This window comes from Eublepharis macularius, chromosome 14 (genome assembly GCF_028583425.1).
Source record: "Eublepharis macularius isolate TG4126 chromosome 14, MPM_Emac_v1.0, whole genome shotgun sequence".
Taxonomy (NCBI): domain Eukaryota; kingdom Metazoa; phylum Chordata; class Lepidosauria; order Squamata; family Eublepharidae; genus Eublepharis; species Eublepharis macularius.
In genome coordinates this window covers 67,995,584-68,015,238 of record NC_072803.1, presented here as the reverse complement: position 1 = coordinate 68,015,238, position 19,655 = coordinate 67,995,584, and the positions used below count along the sequence as shown (strand labels likewise).

General features: G+C 46.4%; 1 protein-coding gene across 2 annotated transcripts in view; it reads right to left on the bottom strand.

Annotated features, from left to right (window-relative positions):
- COL5A1 (collagen type V alpha 1 chain) overlaps positions 1 to 19,655 on the bottom strand; it is a 404,609-nt gene that overhangs the window by 19,787 nt on the left and 365,167 nt on the right. For both annotated transcript variants that reach the window (XM_054997811.1, XM_054997812.1), the window contains exons 61-64: positions 17,495 to 17,548; positions 16,562 to 16,820; positions 15,190 to 15,302; positions 8,630 to 8,698 (exon numbers count right to left, since the gene is read on the bottom strand). In XM_054997811.1, coding sequence (XP_054853786.1) covers positions 8,630 to 8,698; positions 15,190 to 15,302; positions 16,562 to 16,820; positions 17,495 to 17,548 — 495 coding nt within the window. The remainder of the gene's footprint in view (positions 1 to 8,629; positions 8,699 to 15,189; positions 15,303 to 16,561; positions 16,821 to 17,494; positions 17,549 to 19,655) is intronic.

The window sequence follows — 19,655 nt, the reverse complement described above, 5'->3', positions numbered from 1 at the left end:
CATTGGTGCAAGTCATGGAAAGAAGAGGTGAGGGACCGCAGCAATTGGCTGGCGAGCATCCTGGAGCTTAGGTGAGCCGAGGGGTAGCAACCCTACAGCAGTTAATGCAACAACAATCGGTGCCTGTCCAGAGGGGTTCCCCTGTTTTAACGCCAGCACAGGGTCAGGTCCCCCCCTCAAATCAGAGCTACCGATAGCGCCGGAGGATGATCAACAACGGCCAGTGATGCCGCCACCTGACCCTCCACAAGGGCCACCTGATGCATTGCCAGATGACCTCCCGCAGGGACCTCCTCCACCTCCTCAAGACGATAATCGTCAACCAGCAGGACCCCTGGAGGACAGGGGCCAAGAGAGACCTCGGGAACTGCCTCGACCGTTACTTCAACCATGAGAGCAGCCACCTCCCTTACAACCCCAACCGCAAGAACAGCCTCCGAGGTTCCCGCTGCCGCAGGAGCAACCGCCTCGTCATCCCCCCCAAGAGGTCCAGCACCGCAACCATTTCAACCCTATCAAGTACCTCCAGGCCCGCTACATCCTCCCCAGCCAAGGCTTCGGCGAGCACCGCCCGCACAACCTATCCCGAGGCGCCCGGATCTACAGCCAAGACTGAGGCAAATACTCTTACAATATTATCTTTTACCAGCTCCAGCCCCAGTCACTCAACAACAGGAGTTACCAATGGGGTGGGTGAAATTGGAAGCTACGTTTGACGGAGATCCTGCGAAACTAGGGTTTTTCTTAGTACAAGCTCTGCAATTTTTCAACCGTTGGGGACATTTGTTTGAGGACGAAGAGAGTCAAATCGAACATCTGGGATCCTGATTGCAAGGAAAAGCAGCGGAATGGTATGTAACTTTGTATGAGTTGGGTGCCCCGGAATTAGATACCTTGCAAGGCTTGGGGGCGGCTCTTAGAACACAATATGAGGACCCGTTAGAAGAAGATAGAGCCCGTACGGAATTACAAACCATAAGGCAAGGCAATCTATCTGCCAGAGACTATGTTACTAAATTCCAGCAACTAGCGGCTAAATGCCCCAGATGTGAAGAATCAACTAAAATAATTCTGTTTAAGCAAGGCATGAATCCTAAATTGCTGGACGGAGCACTTATGCAAGATAATCCCCCGACCTTATTGGGTTGGATACAATTGGCCTGTGAAGTGGAAAACCGTATGCAGGAAGTGCGTCTTGTAGAGCAACAGCAAGCGACCGGGCACCGAAGAACGTCAGTTATCGTTCGAGGGGGAAGAGGAGTAGGATCCGCAACCAGAGGAGCGAGAGAAGCTAGATGGCAACAAGAATTGTGCTTGCATTGTGGTCAAAGTGGCCATTATGCAGCGCAATGCCAACTCAAGCCTGTGCAACGAGCTCCGCTCCCGCCGGCGCGTACAACCTCTGCCGCCCTTCCCCCACCGTATCGCCCAACGCCCGCTCCCAGAACTTCTAGGGGTCGAGGCGCAGCTCGCAGAAACCATCTAGAAAAAGGATTGGAGTTAGAAGAAGCCATGGACTTAGACTCGTCAGCCTTAATAGGAGAGGAAGAACCAGCGAGCCTGAATTTGGGAAACGAGATGGATCTGTCGTAAAAGGACCCAAATGGCAGATCAAAAATTCTTCCATGCCAGTGGTGGAAAGAGCAAGAGGGTCCATTTTATTCATGCCTGTTACATTAGTCAACTCAGATAGAAAAACACATATTCGAGTACAAGCACTCATTGATTCTGGATGCTCCAGAGATATCATTGCACCCGCTCTAGTTAATGGACTAGCGCTCTGAGTAAAAGATCTAGAAGTACCCATCATTTTTGAACAAATGGATGGCTCTAACATGAATCCAGTAACTACTGAAACTGAACCCATAATCACTGGATTAGGGCAACATTGGGAGATGAGATCGTTTGTAATTAGCCCCACCGCCAAATATCCTTTAATCTTGGGCAGCCGATGGTTGTGGGACCACAATCCAGACATTGACTGGGCGGTTGGAATCGTCACCTTTTGGCAGGAAGGCTGCAGAAACCACCAATGGAACCAAAATTGGGGTAAAAAACCCCCTCGGATGGAGGAAGCCCTGTTATCTAAAGAAGAAATTAACCAAATACCAAAGGAATATCGAGCATTCTTGCAAGCGTTCACTTAAGAAGAAGCAAACACCTTACCTCCCCATAGGAGGACCGACTGTGCAGTAGAAATCCTTCCAGGAGCCACATTACCCAAAGGGAGACTATATCCAATGAGTCCCTTGGAAAGACAGGAGCTACGCAAATTTATTGACACCAACTTGGAAAGTGGATTTATCAGGCCAGCTAAAAGTCCTCACGCAGCGCCCGTACTTTTTGTGAAAAAGAAAGATGGAGGACTAAGACTGTGTACTGATTTTAGAGGTCTCAATGCAGTGTCTTCCACAAATGCATATCCAATTCCACTCATCAGAGATCTTCTCAACGTCGTGGCCCAAGGTAAGATCTTTACAAAATTGGACTTAAAAGATGCTTACTTCCATGTTCGTATAAAAGAAGGGGATGAGTGGAAAACCGCGTTCAATACGCCTCTCGGACAGTATGAATACTTAGTTATGCCATCTGGCCTGTCTGGAGCCCCTTCGGTTTTCATGTCCATGATCAATGAAGTTTTGCATGATTTCTTATATAAAGGGGTAGTCGTGTATCTCGATGATGTGTTAATTTACTCAGAAACAGAAGAGGAACATGTGAAATTAGTACAAGTATTAACTACCCTCATGTACAACAAACTACCCATTAAACTATCCAAGTGTGAATTTCACAAAACATAACTGAATTATTTGGGATACTGCATCTCTAAGGAAGGGTTAAAAATGGATCCAGCCAAAATTCAGGCCGTACAATGCTGGCAACCCCCCACTACTTGTAAGGAACGACACTCTTTTCAGGGGTTCGCCAATTTCTATCGAGAATTCATAGAAAACTTTTCCCAAATAACCCTTCCCCTCAACGAACTATTGAAAACCAAAAATAAAGGGGAGCAAGCTAAAAAACCGACATCCAAATTGATATGGACCCCAGAATGCCAAATTGCTTTTAACCTTTTAAAGCAGCAATTTGTTTTGGAACCCGTATTATAACATCCTGACGAGTCTCTCCTGTTCATTGTACAGGTAGACGCCAGCGATACGGCGATAGGAGGGGTGCTTCTACAAAAAGGGGAGGACAATAGGCTTAAACCTTGTGCCTATCTTTCATGAAAGTTTTCCGAATCAGAACGAAATTGGAATGTCTGGGAAAAGGAAGCGTTCGCAGTTAAAGCGGCGTTCTCCTCTTGGAGGCACTGGCTGGAAGGGGCGCAGCACCCCTTTGAAGTGTGGACAGATCATAAAAACTTAGAAGCATTGCGTAGCCCCAGAAGATTAAACGCTAAGCAACTAAAATGGGCATAATTCTTCTCCAAATTCAATTTCACCTTAAAGTTTTTGCCCGGTAAAACGAACTTTTTAGCTGATGCCCTTTCGCGCATGCCCCAACTAAAAAGCAAGCGGGAGGAAACAATAGACACAGTATTTTTGCCAACGCAACTCGGGGGCGTAGTTATGACGCGCAGCCGGGCGGCTCAGCATACTCAAGAAGAAAAGGGGTGGAGGCAAAAACTGAAAAGCGAGGTGGAAAAGGAGGGAGAGAATATACCCAGGGAAAAATCAGACCAAGGAGAATGGCTATGGAATGATCGCTTCTATGTCCCCGTTAGCATGAGGAAAGAAATACTACAACGTTGCCATGATGCTCCGACTGCTGGCCACTACGGTTATTTAAAAACACTTCACTTAATACAAAGACAGTTTTGGTGGCCAGGTCTACGCAAAGATGTTTCTCAATATGTGGCTTCCTGCCCAATTTGCATAAGTGCCAAAACTAGGAAAGGGAAGCCTCTGGGACTATTGCAGCCCCTTGAAACCCCAAGCAGACCTTGGGAAGTTATTTCAATGGACTTTATTACAGACCTTCCTCCCTCCAAAAGCCATACGTGCATACTAGTAGTGGTGGATTTATTTTCAAAACAAGCTCATTTCATTCCTTACACCACAGTGCCTTCAGCGAAGAAATTAGCAGACATTTTCATGAAACATATTGTAAAATTACACTCTTTTCCATCAAAGGTGATTTCTGACTGCGGCGGACAATTCGTTGCCAACTTCTGGCGGGAGCTTCTGCAACTAATGGGCGTGGAACAAGGTATTGGCTCCGCCCACCATCCACAAACCGACAGGCAATCGGAAAAAACTAATCAAATATTAGAACAGTTCCTACATTGCTATATTAATTTTCAGCAAGATAACTGGATCGATCTTTTGCATTTGGCAGAATTCTCCTACAATAACAGTGTACATGGATCTACTGGAGAAACACCGTTTAAAGTAATTTATGGCTATGACTTTAAGCCGTTCCCATTTGACACTCTCCCCACTCAAACAACGTACAAAGATGTAGCAGAATGGTGGGGGGACGCCGCGGAGCAATGGACTCTAATTCAATCAAATCTAAATAAGGCTAAACAGGATTATAAGAAATACGCTGATCGCCATCGTGTGGCCGAATGGGAATTACACCCAGGAGATCTTGTGTACCTTTCCACCAAAAATTTAAGGATCGATCAAACCAGTCGTAAACTGGCTCTCAAATTTGTAGGACCTTTTCCTGTTCGTAAAGTGATTAATAAAGTGACCATAGAACTTGATTTGCCAAAGAACTTACATCATGTTCACCCAACATTCCATGTCAGCCTATTAAAAAGAGCTCCCCCTCCAAATCAATGGCGTTCCACTACTCCACCAATTCCTACCCTGATTGACGAACAAATTCATTATGAAGTCGAAGAAATTTTAGATTCCAAGATCCGACACAACAAGTTGTTTTACCTTATCAGATGGAAAGACTTTGAACCTGGTCATAATGAATGGGTAGAAGCTATCCATATTCATGCCCCCAGATTGCTGAAAGCTTTCCACACTCAATATCCTCAGAAACCTGGGGGAGGGACATCTTAGATGGGGCAGAATGTCAGGTTCTGATTGTGTTTAAACCAAAGAGACTCCATTTTAACTTTGTCAGTGTATTACGTGTGCTTCTTGCAGGTGGGAAGACTGCTGCTGAGAGCCTAGGAGAGGGAGAGGGATTGTTATCGTCTACATACCTCCGCCTTCCTGCCGCCCTTGAGAAACTTTCCTTTTCTCATCCTTGGGCCGTTTGTTTTGAGAACTATGGGGGAGGATGGGGCCTGAGGGGAACTGCTCATTCTGTACCTAATCCTTTGCTTGGCATTCGTAACAATTCTACGGTTCAGCTAAGATCCATGAATCTTAGAATGTGTACTCTATTAGTTGACTATCTTCAGTAAAGCCTTTTGAAATCAATGGACTTTTGTCTTATTGCAAGAGGTGGGCTGAGTCGCACCTTTTAGCAAGCCACAGTCTGACAACTACCACCTCCAATGACTGCTGTACATTTCTCTCTGTTGAAGCCACAAAGTCAAACATGTGGGCTCTTGGGGAGGGGGTGCTCTCTAGGCTAACCTCTCTTATTGTGTTTTTCATGTCTGTTTATTGATTTGCTTATATTTTGATTTAATTGTTTATTCCATATACTCTTTTAAATTCCTTCTTAATGGTGAAACGTTTTAATGTTTGCCACCTTGGGGTCTTTATTTGGGTGGAAAGGCAGCATAGAAATGTTTTAAATAAAACAAATAAATAATATAGTCTCCAGACAGGCTATGTTCCTGTTCAGTCTAACTTCCTGGATAGTCAGATGCTGTGCATAAATCAACAACACCTGGCAGAGAGAACTTCACCAAGCAAGAGACAGAGGCAATATTGAAGACTTTTCTCTCCCAAACTCAGCTCTCTGGGAAAAGTTCTGCTTTAAAGTGCGGAATACATTTTCTTTAAATCACACTCAGTTAAAAGGGCAGGGGGAATAAAATTGCCCATCAGCTGAAAATTGGCCATCCTGATTTTAGACTTTTAGTCCGTTTGACTCACTTGCTCCAGTCATGCTGCCAAAGCCCTGCTGAAAATGTATATGAAAATGTATATTAACAGCAAAGCCCTGGGAGGTCTAACCCCCATCCCTGTGAGTTCTTGATCTTGACTATCAGTACAAAGTTCCCATTGTTTAAAAAACTTGAAAATTAGAACTTGACTTACACATTTCAAATTGATGTCAGTTGTAGACATTTTCAAAAGGAAGCATAGACCCTTGCACACAATTCACCTGTACCAGCCAACAGTCAACAGTTTAACCAATTGCTCCAAGTCAGTGTTGCCCAACCTGGCTGCACTGTCATGAATCTGGTTGGAAAAAGATGGTTGGGTTCTCCAAGCAAAATGTGATAATCTGCCCCAGCAACATTTGACCTGAATAAAAAACTCAAAAGGGAATGTGGCAGTTCCTCTTCAGTTCAAGCACTGAGGGAAGCTAAAAGAATTTTATTAAGACTTGTGTGAAATTTTGCCACACCAAATTTGCCACCTGTGAGCCATCTTCTAGATGCTGGAGACAAAGACCAAGGCAACAAGCAACACCATTGCTGAGCAAGATCGGAAAAGCAGCAGGGGAAAAGATGGCAGGCAGCCTTCGATGCATTTAGCCAAAACTGACATGATCTCCCCCAGAACAACACAGGAGCTGACATGTGACCACTAGAGAGCCAAGAAATAAGACAAATAGGAAAGATGACATATGGTGGACGCTGAAATTACAAATTAGGTCAGTGTTGTAAGTTTGAAGGCATAACAAGTCCCTTCCCCTGGGGAAGAAAGCAGCTCTTTTCACACACAACAGAATGCAGCCCACTTGGTGAGGAATACACTGTGCTAACAGCCAGGAAGAAGCCACTGCTCTAGTGGGTACAAGTGCAGAGCATTTCGTGTGAGATGACTAAGGGTGGGGGTAATCGGGCTGGTGTCGGTGTAAGTTTGCTAGCAAAACAGAAATTCCAAGAGATTCTCAAAAGCCATCAATGGAGAAAGAATTCAAAGCAAAATGCTCATTTTACTTTTAAACTGCCCCATTTACTCAAGGTGGTATGCTGAAAAACACTGCAATTCACAGCTATGAGCTCCAGGGGTTATCAACTAGCCTCCTCACTCTTCCACACTTGATGGCTGTATATCCTGTTTACCTGTAATTTTATGTTATCTGCATGGTTTCATAGCCTGGGGTTGGGGCTAGAGCGGTTTTAAGTATTTGTACTATGTTGTTGCTTTATTGCAATTTTATTGAATATCATATGCTTTGTATTGGCTTTAACTGATGTAATTGTTTATGATATGAACTGCTTCAAGACCTTAATGGAAGAGAAGCGGTATGAAAATGAAATCAAATAAATAAAATACAATAAAGCCCTGGAAAGGCGTGAATCAGGATGGTGAGCAGCAGATGGGACAAAACTGTGACTGACTGTCCACGCCTTTGCTTCCTAGGCTGTGGGAAATCCTTGCAGGCATTTGGGACAAATACCAAACTGTTTCCCCGCCAGGGCCATCCGTAGCTTAAATCTCTAACACTGCCTCCAAGGCTCCCCTTACTCCTAAGAGGTTGTCAGAAACTGTGTCTCAGCAGGGATCTGTGTACAGAAATGTGACACCCAGTCCATTCATATTCTGTGCCAGGAGCAGATGAATTAGGCAACAAAACCGAATTATGCAAAGGAGAAGATACAGATTTTGCTCTGTATTTTGCATAATTTTTCTACTCATGGGAAGGAAGGAACTTTGCAGGGTGCGGAAGCTTTTCCTCGCTGACTTCCGAGATTTCTGCATGCATTGTCCACATATTTAAGCACCTCTTCACAACCACAGTGGTTCACAACCATTTTACAAAATGAAAACCGGCACACTCAGGAAGCTGAATGTTCCATCCAGTATAAAACAGTGTATAGACAGACACAACCCTGTAACATTAGCAGCAGCTGCATTGCCTGTTTTCTCAAGGCACTCCCTGTTCCTAGAACACTTCGTAGGACATCTAACAAGTAGCATCTGAAATCCATGTGCTCATTTGGTCAGCCACAATCCCACCCCCGTGATCACAACTTGCTCTGTCCAGGGGTTTCTGTGACATTACTGGTCCATACGGTCTAGGCATAGTCCTTGCCTCCGTCGTGCTTCTCTCCTCGTGGTAAAATGGGGCTCCAACCCCCAGTGGGTAAGCCTTCCAGTTTCCTGACTGCACTATGATGGCAGAACCAGGCCGCTGGACCAAATCAAGGTCTATCCAGTCCTGCATTCTGTTTCCCAGAGGCTTTGGGAAGTTCCGTTGCTCGGCATAGAAGCAACAACTTCTCACTTTTCATTATCACATGAGAAACACATCACAGTGCTGGCTGGTCATCAGTCATGTAATAAGAGGGCTTATTAGTCTGGCATGCAGAATGCAAACAATTTTCTGGCCATAACCAAGAAGCAGGCGTGGCTGATGTGCTCCAGTTTGGAGGCGGAGGGAGTCAAAAGCAAAGCCACTTAACAAGGAACCCCGCTTGAAATGACTATACCATGTGGCAGGCTGCTCTTTGGGCCAACGGGCCATTTTACTCTGTAAAACACAAGACAGATTAAAGCAAACCCGAAAACCAAGCAGGGGAGACTCTTACCAGTTTACCGCGCTTGAATTCACTGAACCAGGAGCCTGGATTTTCCTTTGGCCATGAAGTAATTCTAGCCTGAAAATGGCGGAAGAGGCATGATGGGGAGGAAAAGACAAAAGGAAAAGAGTTACACTCAGTAGAATGGACTGTCTCTGAAATCTCTCCAACCTGAAAAGAAAGTTCACACAATCCTGAAATATGCCACTTCTCATGTATTTTAATACAACAGGGGGGGGGCTTCCATAACAATAGTAACAGAACGTAAGTGTTCCTTTTATGTTATTATGCGTGGAAGGGCAAACACATGGAACTGACAGTGGGACCAACAGCCCCCACCCCCTGGCTGTAATTTTTTGCAATTTAAAGTGGCGTGAGATATGAGGAAAGGGCGAAACTCCGACTGCTGCACCCATTTTGCCTCCCATTCTGAAGGTGGATCTGTCAGGGGTGAATTTCACATCTCATGTAATGAGATCCTAAGAAGGTTGGAGGCAGCCAAGAAGCAAAAGCAGCATTCCGACTGGCAAAATGGCTGTCCCAGAGCAGTGAAGGAGGCCAAAGAATCAAGGCAAGACAATGGCAACAATGGCAAGCAAGGCAAGCCAGAGGTTTCAAAGATGGTTCTGGGCTGAGAGCGGCAGAACTTCCCTGAGTGGCAGACTGTCTCCTGCCGTGGCCCCCTGCAATGCGTATCCTTCAGGGAGTGTTGGGAGTGCTCTGTGGGTGCACGTTTAGTTCTCTCAGAGCAACTGTGAAGCCCCGTCAGCAACAGCACGAACCAAGTGCATGTCCTAAAACACCAACTCAGGATCTGTTTGGCTGTGGAGGCAGAAAAGGGGCCCTGAAGCAAGAACACTTCAGATCAGCAATGGATCAGAGTCCACTGAAATTGCTGCGGCTCAAGCTGTGGGGTACGAGATGGATAGGAACAGAGAGGCCCCTCATTTTGCTTTGCCCCTTTCAGCTATCTGGTTCCTTTATCAGAGAAATGTAGGGCCTTATTTGAGCACAAGGCTTCGACTTCACAGGAACAAGTGAGCTAGTCAAAGGAGTGCCTCTGAACAAAGAGGATGCCACTACTAGCCCTCTCCCATTCTGCACGCCTGAGAAGTCCATGCAATATACAGGCCCTCCTTCAGCACACACCCCAGCATATCTTCAAGACGGGCACTTTGCTGGCAACAGAATCAAGCAAGCCCCAAGGGTTCCAATGGACTGGCTTCCACCTTCAGATCTCTCAGTTTGAGTCCAGCTCTCACGGGGCTCAAGCCCTTGTACAGGAACATGTAGGAAGAGGTGGGGAGAATATGGATAGCATCACTTTGGACCACGAGGTTCACTGCCTGCTGGGGCAGCAGCTTGCAAAGCTTCCTGCCTTCAGGGAACCTTTTCCATACTGATTTGGTGCCTGTCTGCCATGGAACACCAACACATTCCAGAGGATTCTGGGGCATGTGCTGGGACACCTGCTTAATCCATGAGATTTCTTGGGTCTTTTGGTTGCCCCTTTTGCACTGTGAGTAGGACTAAGATGACACCCACCCTCTGCTTTGGCTTTGCATGGGGTGGGGCGTCATCTCATCAATACACTTCTGCGGAGCTCAGAGGCTTCCTGGAACTCCATGTAAAAGGCACCGGTCCACCCTTGGAGCTGCATCTCTGCTCCAAAGCAACAGGGCTTGCCTCAAAAGGCTCCATTCTGCTAATGTGGAGCCTTCTTCCAACACAAGGAGCCTTCCACTGACGCAAGAAACCTTGCTTTGATGAAAGAGGTACATTTCAGCGGCAGAAAGCGCCTTCTGTTGGAAGGTGCTTCCACTGTTAACAGAATAGAACCTTAGGGTCCAATCTTTTATTTTTTGCTATGTTCAGGATTACTAAGGGGTGGAGGACAGAGTAAGTTAACTTTTCCTTCAGTGTTCTTAACTGTCCACTAATTTAAAAAATCATATATTATTTCTTAATCTTTCCCTCAGGATTTTAACAGATTTAATATTTTTTATACGTACAATCCAAATTTCTCAGGGCACTGTTTTCTGCACTAAAACGTATGCCCAATGTGGTCCTAAGACAAGAGGCAGGGATACCAAGAGTAGAACTGAATATCTGGAAAGCTGTAATATGTTATTGGTTAAGAATCCACCTAAAGCCTACGGGACTGATCCCTCTATTCTTAACTTCCTCTCCATATCCTGATCGGTCTATTAGGATAATGGATAAATTGAGAACAATTGGGCTATCCCCAGGAAATCTTTTGGAAATGGGTCTAAGTAAAGCCAGATCTATGGTTCAACAACGGTTGGTTGACATAGAGGCCCCAACAGATGGAGCACTCTTACCTAGTATGTATGGTAGTCTTAAACCGTGGTCTGGATTTGCAGCAGCCCCATCTCTCTCTAACATTATGCACCAAAAGTACAGATGGGCCTTTTCCGGAGCGCATTTTGATGCCTTCCCTTCTAATGTGTTGCAGGGAAGGTTTCTTCGCAGGCCTATTCATCAAAGATGCTGCATATGCCCAGAGAAGAAAGTTGAAACTGTTGCTCATATTCTCTTACATTGTAAGTTGTATTCCGAAGAGAGGCAGCAGTTAGTAAATCCATTACTCTCCAAGTTTAAATCTTGGATAATTCTCTGTTCCCCTCTGAGCAGAAAGTGCAGCAAGTGAGGAGAAGGCAAAACAGCTACAGCCCCTCACAGCAGACCGAGTTCCCCTCCTGTTTGGTGCAAATGCCATCTGAACAGGCAGCTCCTTTCTGGATTGCTGCAAACAGCCCAGCCTTTTGAGGAGCTCTTTTTTGGGAGGAAAGCTCAGTTTCTTAATAGGGAACAATTCTAAAGGTTATTTATTTTATTTCTTCATTTAGAAAATTTATATGCTGCTTCTCCAGAGACCTGGAGTAACATAAAACCAAGCAAGCCAGGGCATAATACTTTTAGCTGCTTAAAATGGTGATGAAACAGCCCTCAGACCAGAAGACGACCATAAAACAGATTTAAAAGCCCTTAGTTAAAGCCTACGTAAAAAGAAATGGTTTGGCTTGGCAAGTAAAGGAAAAGTAAGGTAGGTGCCTGGCCAGTCTCCAGGGGAAGGGTATTTTAAAAGTGAGGTGCCATCACTGAAAGAGATCTGTCTCTGGTCCCCACCCGCCTCACCTCTGAAGTCAGGGGCAGAGAGCAGGGCTTATGAGGAAGATCTCAGCTGGCGGGCTGGATGGTATGGGGAGAAGTGGAACGTCCAGCGTCCTGGGCTCATGCCATATTGGGCCTTAGAGCTGAGTAAGAACCAGTGCGCCGAATTGTGCTCAAATAGGGATGGGCAGCCAGTGCAGATGTTTCAGCACAGGGTGGGATGATTCCCGAACAGAGCCCACACCAGCAGCTTAGATGCCACATTTTGGACCAACTGAACTTCCTGGACAGTCTCCAAAGGCTACAGAACCATACAACTACTTTGCTGGAACTGACCAAGTGGATCCATCCAGTGTGGCACCATCCTGTTTTCTACAGCAGCAGACATCCCACTGAAGCAGGGCAGGAAGGAAGCAGCCTGCCTGTTCGTTTGCCCGTAGGCAGACTGAGCACCTGACATGATCCTAGGCCTGAGGCTGAGAGCTAAACTACAAGAGACAAATTACATGAGGATGCTCAAGTGAAGGGAGTCGCAATGTTAGCCAGGAAGCTGAGTTTTAAAAAACAGATTGGAATGTTCTGTCAATTTCCCCTCTCTTCAGAGCCAGAAAAGATCTCTCCTCCAAGGGTTTGTTAATTTCCTCTCTGCCTCAGGAAGGCTCTGTCAGTTTCACCTCCCCTTCTGGGAGGAGAAGAGGAAATTAACAAACCTTCTGAGGAGCACTCTTTGCTGGCTCTGAGGAGAGGGGAAATTAACAGAGTCTTCTGATCTGTCTTTTAAAACTCGGCTTCCCAGCTAACATTGCGCCTCGCTTCACTTGAACATCCTCATGTAATTCATCTCTTGTAGTTTAGCTCTGAGAAGTGGAACGGCCTGTAGGCCTCAAGACAGCCTCTCTCACACACACAGGCCTGGGGCCTTGCTGTACATTTTCTTGCAGACCTACATTTCTCAAGCCCCCCCCCCCACCAAGCCTCAGGATTGGACTTTGGGGACTGGAGGGAAAATGTAAATGAGTGATGAGAGCCCTGCAAGAGATCAGGTAAGGCCCAACATAGGGAGGAGGGTGTTTGCTCCATGAAGCGGTGCTGAGCAGTAGCTGTGCTGAGGCTGCTTCTGGAAGAAGATAAGCCCTCAGGCCCATCTCCTGAGCTAACTAAAGGGGTGAGGCTAACTAAAGGGGGATCAGGTATTTGGCACTGTGGAAAGAATACAGTCAGTTGTGTTAGGGAACTACTCTTTTCTAGTCAGCTTCTTTCCCTGGAAATTTTGCCCTTTGTGTCTGAAATGTATAAACTTGCCACTCCTGCCATTGCTCAGCTGGGAGGAATGGGGGGGGGGGGGAATGTTGTCAGCATCCCAACGTCCTGACATCACTCCCCATGTGCCCAGAAGTGATGCCATAGGGACACTTGGGATGTATTAGCATATGAGAAAACATCTATGGTTTAACCACAGAGTTTCTCCCAAATGCTACAGAGTCGTCAGCATCTCCCAGTAATGCACTGATGTCACTTCCAGGCACATGGGGAGTGATGTCAGCACATCAAGATGCTGACGATATTCTTCCACCCATTCTCACCATTTTTTCTTCCTGTCGGCTGGCTAAGTTCTTCTGGAACCCAGTGTCCTCCTCACTACCCAACAGTTACCAGAAGGGACCTGGTAACCCTGGTAATTAGAGATCCCATTACCCTGGTGGGGGCAGGTGATCCCCGCCTCCAGCCTGGACCCCCCCATCTCTCACCTGGCTGGCGGGGGAGAAAGGCATGGGAATGGGTATGGGAGCCCCCCCCCCCCCAGCATGCTCCCGCATGCTCCAGAGCACTTTCTCGTTGCAGGATGTCATTCCCCCCCCCTTTCCCCCCTCCCCTCCACCTCATATCTCCTTATCACATGGGAGATATTGCATCACCCTTCTCCTTTTTCATATAGCTGAACTTTTTCAGGCTAAAGTGTCATTCTATCTTTACTGCAGATTGATGTAACACACCCTTATACATTGGAAACCAAGCCTCAGGTTGGTTTGTGATTGGGTTTTGAGAACCTGGGGGGATAATTAAGATTTTGTTATGGAATAATCATTTAATTTGGTACATTTTTTCTATAGAGTACAACAATATATGAAGAGTATTGTGTGAATGCAGTCCTGGGTCTACTGCAATATTTGTATTTTATCACACAATACTAGAGGTAAATTTTGATTTAGTATTTTAGCTAAAATAATTCTAGTACATAAGAATAGACTATATTATATTAAAAAAAAAATTTCCCTCCCCCCTTCTTTTTTTGTTACAGCTCTAGATAAAACACCGGGAGCATTGCATGATTGGTTTCTGTATGTGTGGGTGTGTTTGATCATAAATTGTTTACAATTGACCACTGAGGAAGGCCTGAGGGCCGAAACGCGTCTGGTTGGGTTTTTTTTTTTACTGTACCTTGGCCTATTGGTGCTGGTCATTGCACTGTACCATCATCTGTACCATGAGATGTTTTAGCAAGTTTTAGCATATACATGTAGCCTGCCTTATATTTATAACTTGTTTTTAATCTATATTTGTGCACATTTATAATAAATACTTTCTAATATATATTTTCAGGTTGTTACTTGACCCCTCTATTCTGTTCCCCTGTCATTCCAGGATGTCATTCCCACTGCAACATGAACACGATGGGTCCTGCACAAGGCTGATTTGATAAAGATCAGCCCCAAATGCTAGACTGAGAGCTGATTTTTATCACATCAGCCTCGCGCAAGACCCCTTGCATCCATGTCGCCCTGGGAATGACAGCATTCGTGGCATGAGGAGGAACTGCTCTGGAGCAGGCATGCTGCATGTACATACACACAAGCAAGTCTTCCCAGTGTGCATGCCGTCCCCCGGTTTCAAGCCCAGGGGACTTGGCATCCCGACGGGTAATGTCCTGATGCTTTTAGCTGGTTCCTGCGTGTGTGTCCCTATGGTGTGGAGGAGTTACTTGCCAGCATGGACAGACTCCACAGACCAAACAGCCACAGATCAAACTTTCAATATCACTGCAACCGCAACGTTTTAAAAGCAGAATTAATATACACGGCAGTCATCAAGCACAGAGAAACACACAACACCCACATGAGGCAGCCCTTTGTCCTGTGCAGATTTGGGATGTGTGAAAGAGCACCTTTGCTTCAGTGGCTGCAGAGGTGAATTGTGAGTCAAAACGGCCAGTGTCAAATGGCTGATGGGCATCAGTCAGGCAGCTAAATAGCAACGGCTTACCGCAATGTAATCAAAAATCAAACAATGACCCAAACACAACAAAACTGACTTACAAAGAACTAAAATTGTTCAAAATGCTGTGTAGAGAGATGACAACCAAACTAGAGATACCAAAAAAAAAAAGAAAAAGAAAAAAAAAGGAATTGAAAAAGAAATTCATGAGAACCACTTACCCCTTCGGACTTCTTATCAGGGAAGATGCATGTTTCACCACCAGCTGTAAAATTGCAGTAAACCTTGAAGGAATCCCTGGAACAGCCTTGATTAGGGTCAACCCAGTATTCACCTGGAATTGGGACAAACCTTTTTTTAAAAAGGTGGAGCTGGGTACAAATTTCAATTCCAACTGTATAATAAAATTTAACCCTCCTACATTTAAAACACAGAGTAAAAAATAACCAATGAAATATATTTGACACTACTTTTTTTACTGGAAAAATGTGATATTATATTTTTGTCCACACTAATAAAAAGGCACATGATAGTTGTCTAGGATCTGTACTGCCTTCAAGCAAGGACACTATACTAAACAGGTCTTCTCAGAATCCTCCTGAAGTCTCTGCAATGGGGTTTACTCCCAGAAAGTGTTTTCAGGATTGCATTGTATAGTGATATAGCTACTGCTGATTTTTTTAAAAAACTGGCAAAAAACTGATGGGTGCTGGGGGCGCCGGAAGGTGGTGCCAAATGTGGGCAGTAAGGTGCACAAATATGTATCTTCCTGTCCATACTCTCCCCAAACCTGCAATACATAATCTTTAAGGAAAGATCATTCCAAAGCAGCAGGGCCGGATCGAGGGGGGGCACAGGGGGGGTAGTCTGCCCCCAGCGGTACCAAAGAGGGGGCGCCGGGCGCAGTTGCCAGCCCCGGGAGCGCGCCTGGGGAAAGGTGAACGGCGCGGGCAGCCTCCCAGCCACCCACGCTGCCTTCTGCCTTTCTCCAGGACAAGGGGCGCGCGGCAAGCCGGCCGCCCCTTGTCCTGGGGAAAGGCAAAAGGCAGCGCGAGTGGCTGGGAGGCTGCCCACGCCGCTCGCCTTTCCCCAGGACAAGGGGCACGTGGCAAGCTGGCCGCCCCTTGTCCTGCGGGGCAGGTGAACGGCGCGGGCAGCCTCCAAGCCACTCGCGCTGCCGCCAGCTCCGCGGTGCACAGGGACAGCCAGCTTGCTGCAGGGGCGGGGGGGGGCGCCCCAATGTGATGACTTCACGGGAGTGACATCATCACGCAGCGCCAGGAGTGCACGCTCTATGTGCGTGCGCGTAGAGCCTGGCTACAGTTGCCCTGGGCGCTGGCAACCGTAGATCCGGCCCTGCAAAGCAGGTTTGGGAAACTGCAGAGTGAAGCTGTGAAAACCCTGGAACAGGTTTAAATAGAAATATTGTCAAAAGATCGTTTATTGCAAAATCATGACTAAATTGGGGCCTATTTGGTACCACTCATTTCTTCTTGCAACATGAGACATGCATCAGATTTCAAAGATGGACATTTTATTTTGGCTCCTGTATGAATTCACTCCCTCCTTCTCCCCCCTTTAGCCCTAGCATACCATCTGGGAAATCAGGATGACAAAGCTGCAAATCTTTGCAGGTACGAGCTGGGTTGTGCTGGGTGCCCAATGGATGCTTCATTTGCTCTATTTCCAGTTTCAGAGAGTTTAAGGAGCCAAAGATTTCCTCCATGCCTTCAGCATAATCCATGTAGTTGTCAGAGTTGCCTTCATCAACCAACTGGCTGGCATCGATGTTTCGCCGTGTCCTCTTAGAGGACTGGATAGGAAGGGGTTGGATGACTTCCCCTGGAGGACCCTTGGATGAGAAAGTAAGACTGTGGGCCTTAGCTCAGAGGCACGGCCCCTGCTTTGCATGCACAAGGCTAGCATGCATCTTGAATAGCAGGCTGGGGAAATAATAATAACATTTGATTTATATACCGCCCTTCAGGACAACTTAATGCCCACTCAGAGCAGTTTACAAAGTATGCCATTATTATCCCCACAACAAAACACCCTGTGAGGTAGGTGGGACTGAGAGAGTTCCAGAGAATTGTGACTAGCCCAAGGTCACCCAGCGGGCTTCAAGGGGAGGAGTGGGGAATGAAACCCGGCTCTCCAGATTAGAGTCCCACGCTCTTAACCACTACACCAAACTGGCTCTCCAGTCTTTACAGGGTTACAGTGAGTAGAAGTAGATAGTTCTGGGCAATCAAATGAAGGGGCCACATCTCAGTAGCAGAGTTTAGTTTGCAGAAGGCTTTCTGGCATCTGCACTTAAAGGATCTTGGGTGGCCACAATGGCAAAGACCCTGGAGAGCCACTGCCGGTTACATCTGACAAAACTGAACTTGGACCAAAGTTCTGACTCCAGTAAATGATCACATGATCAAAGAAGAGTGACAGCAACGTGGCATAACAAGGAGATTAGGGAGGGCCCCCCAAAGCACTTGGCTGATTGCTTGGGTGCTGCTTAGGGGCCATACTTACAGGAGGTCCTGGTGGCCCTGGATGACCCGTTTCACCTTTGGGGCCTGTGGGGCCCTGGACAGAAAGAAACAAAACACAAAATCCATGCAATATCTTTCCAAGGGCCAACCAAAATGAAATGAAATAAAGAAGCCATGTTTGTTTACTAGATCTAGTAAATGTTTACTGAACACCTTGAAAGCTCCTAAACATTCCCCACACGCCTGCCTCTGTCTGACTTTGTCCACCACATAAAACAGCTTTAAGGACAGAATCCCAAAGGGCCCCTGAGTGCTTTGGGCTTTTGCAGCAAAGCACACAACAGCAAGCAAAGCATTGAGATGCAGCATAGTTTATTTTTGCTCAGCTCATCCCAAAAGGCAAAGTCTCCAATCACCATCATACTGTAACAACCAGCACATGGAATACAAGCACCAACTTTGAAGACTTTTGGATTTCATGACTTAAGATGCCCACATTACAAATATTCATATCCATGGCCACTGCTTGCTTGCCTAATTGACAAAAGCACATAGGAAAACACAGCAATAGAATGGAATTAGCTGGTACCCCTGAAAATACATGAAGGATTGCAATTATTGTATAGGTGAAAAAATGTCCGTTTCCCTTTAACCCTTGAAATGAATCCAGTTTTCTTCTGTCCTTTGGCTTTGCTGCTGGACTGATTGCAAAGAGGGTAGTAGAGAATGTGGCTCAAAGCCATTTACGTTACTGCTCCAATGGAAAAGAGTTAGGAGTCCAGTAGCACCTATAAGACTAACAAAATTAGTGGTAGGGTATGAGCTTTTGTGAGCTACAGCTCAGTTCTGAAGCTCAAACAAAAAGCTCATACCCTACCACTAATTTTGTTAGTCTTATAGGTGCCTTCAGAGGGTAATCTGTATGCAACTGACCTTCTATCTGGGATTCCAGGCACATTGAGCAGGTGCACATGTCAACTCAGATTAGATCTGTGGTGGGAGGGGTGGGGGGAGGAATCAGTAAAGAATTGTTTCAAACAATTGCTGGTATCCACCTAGATTGCATAGGGGTGTGCAATTCGGGATTCAGATTCAGGTAAAGTACCTGAATCGGACTCGATTTGCAATGATTCGGAAACCCCAAACCAAAGCTTCCCGAAGCAATTTGTAGCGCTTCAGGAAGCTTTGGGTCAACGGGTTCAAATGCCCCTTTCTGTGCCACTGCAAAGCAGCATGGAAAGGGGCATTTAAACCCCCACGGGATCAGGTGTTTGGCGGGGTGATTCCCCACTAAACAGCTGATCCTGCCGGCGGGAGTTTAAATGCTCCTTTCCGTGCTGCTGCAAAGCAGCATGGAAAGGGGTGTTGTCATGTCTGCATACCATTCATCCATGCCATTCATATATTCTCTGTTCCCTGTACTGATTTGATCACACTGTGTGCCTGGATGCTCTCATATTATGCTCATATACTGTAACCATTCTATTCATGCCATCTTTGGCCTGCCTGAAAACACAAGTACTAATGCTGAGCCTGTTATCTCTGGAGTCTGCTTGTTGACCTTGTGCTATGCTGTAACTCTTTGCAAAAGACAGAGGGAGTTGAATTCCTTGTCATCTTCTGCCTTTCTCTGTCCAGACAAAGCTATTGTGTTTCTCATGAGAATTTGGGATTTTTGTGCCTAGTTGCTAACTGCTCAAGGGGGAGGAGGGAATCATGCTCCTTATATCCAAGTACATCTGTTTGTAACCCCATTCCTGCCAACTTACCCATCTTTGGATGTACCTGTGAACTTAATGGATCTCTATGATAAAACCTTTTCATCCAAGACCCTGGAGTGCTTGTTGTGAGGAGGTTTGGGGATCTATCTGCCATGGACTGCCATCCCTAGAACTGACAGGCATTTAAACCTGTGGATCACTGTTTGGCAGAGAGATTCCTGCCAAGCAGCTGATCCGGGCTTTCCCCGTCACCCTGCTGGCTGCTGCAGTGGCGGAGAAGGTGGTGCAAGCCCCACAGGAGGAGGCACTGGGCTTCCCCATCGCCCAGCTGGCTGAAGAGGTGGTGCGGCCCCCGCAGGAGCCAGCGCTGGCCTTCCTCACTGCCCAGCTGGCCGCTGCAGCAGCGATGGAGGAGGTGTGGGCCCCACAGGAGCTGGCTCCAAGCTTCCCCACCACCCAGCTGATCGGCCTCCCTCTCCC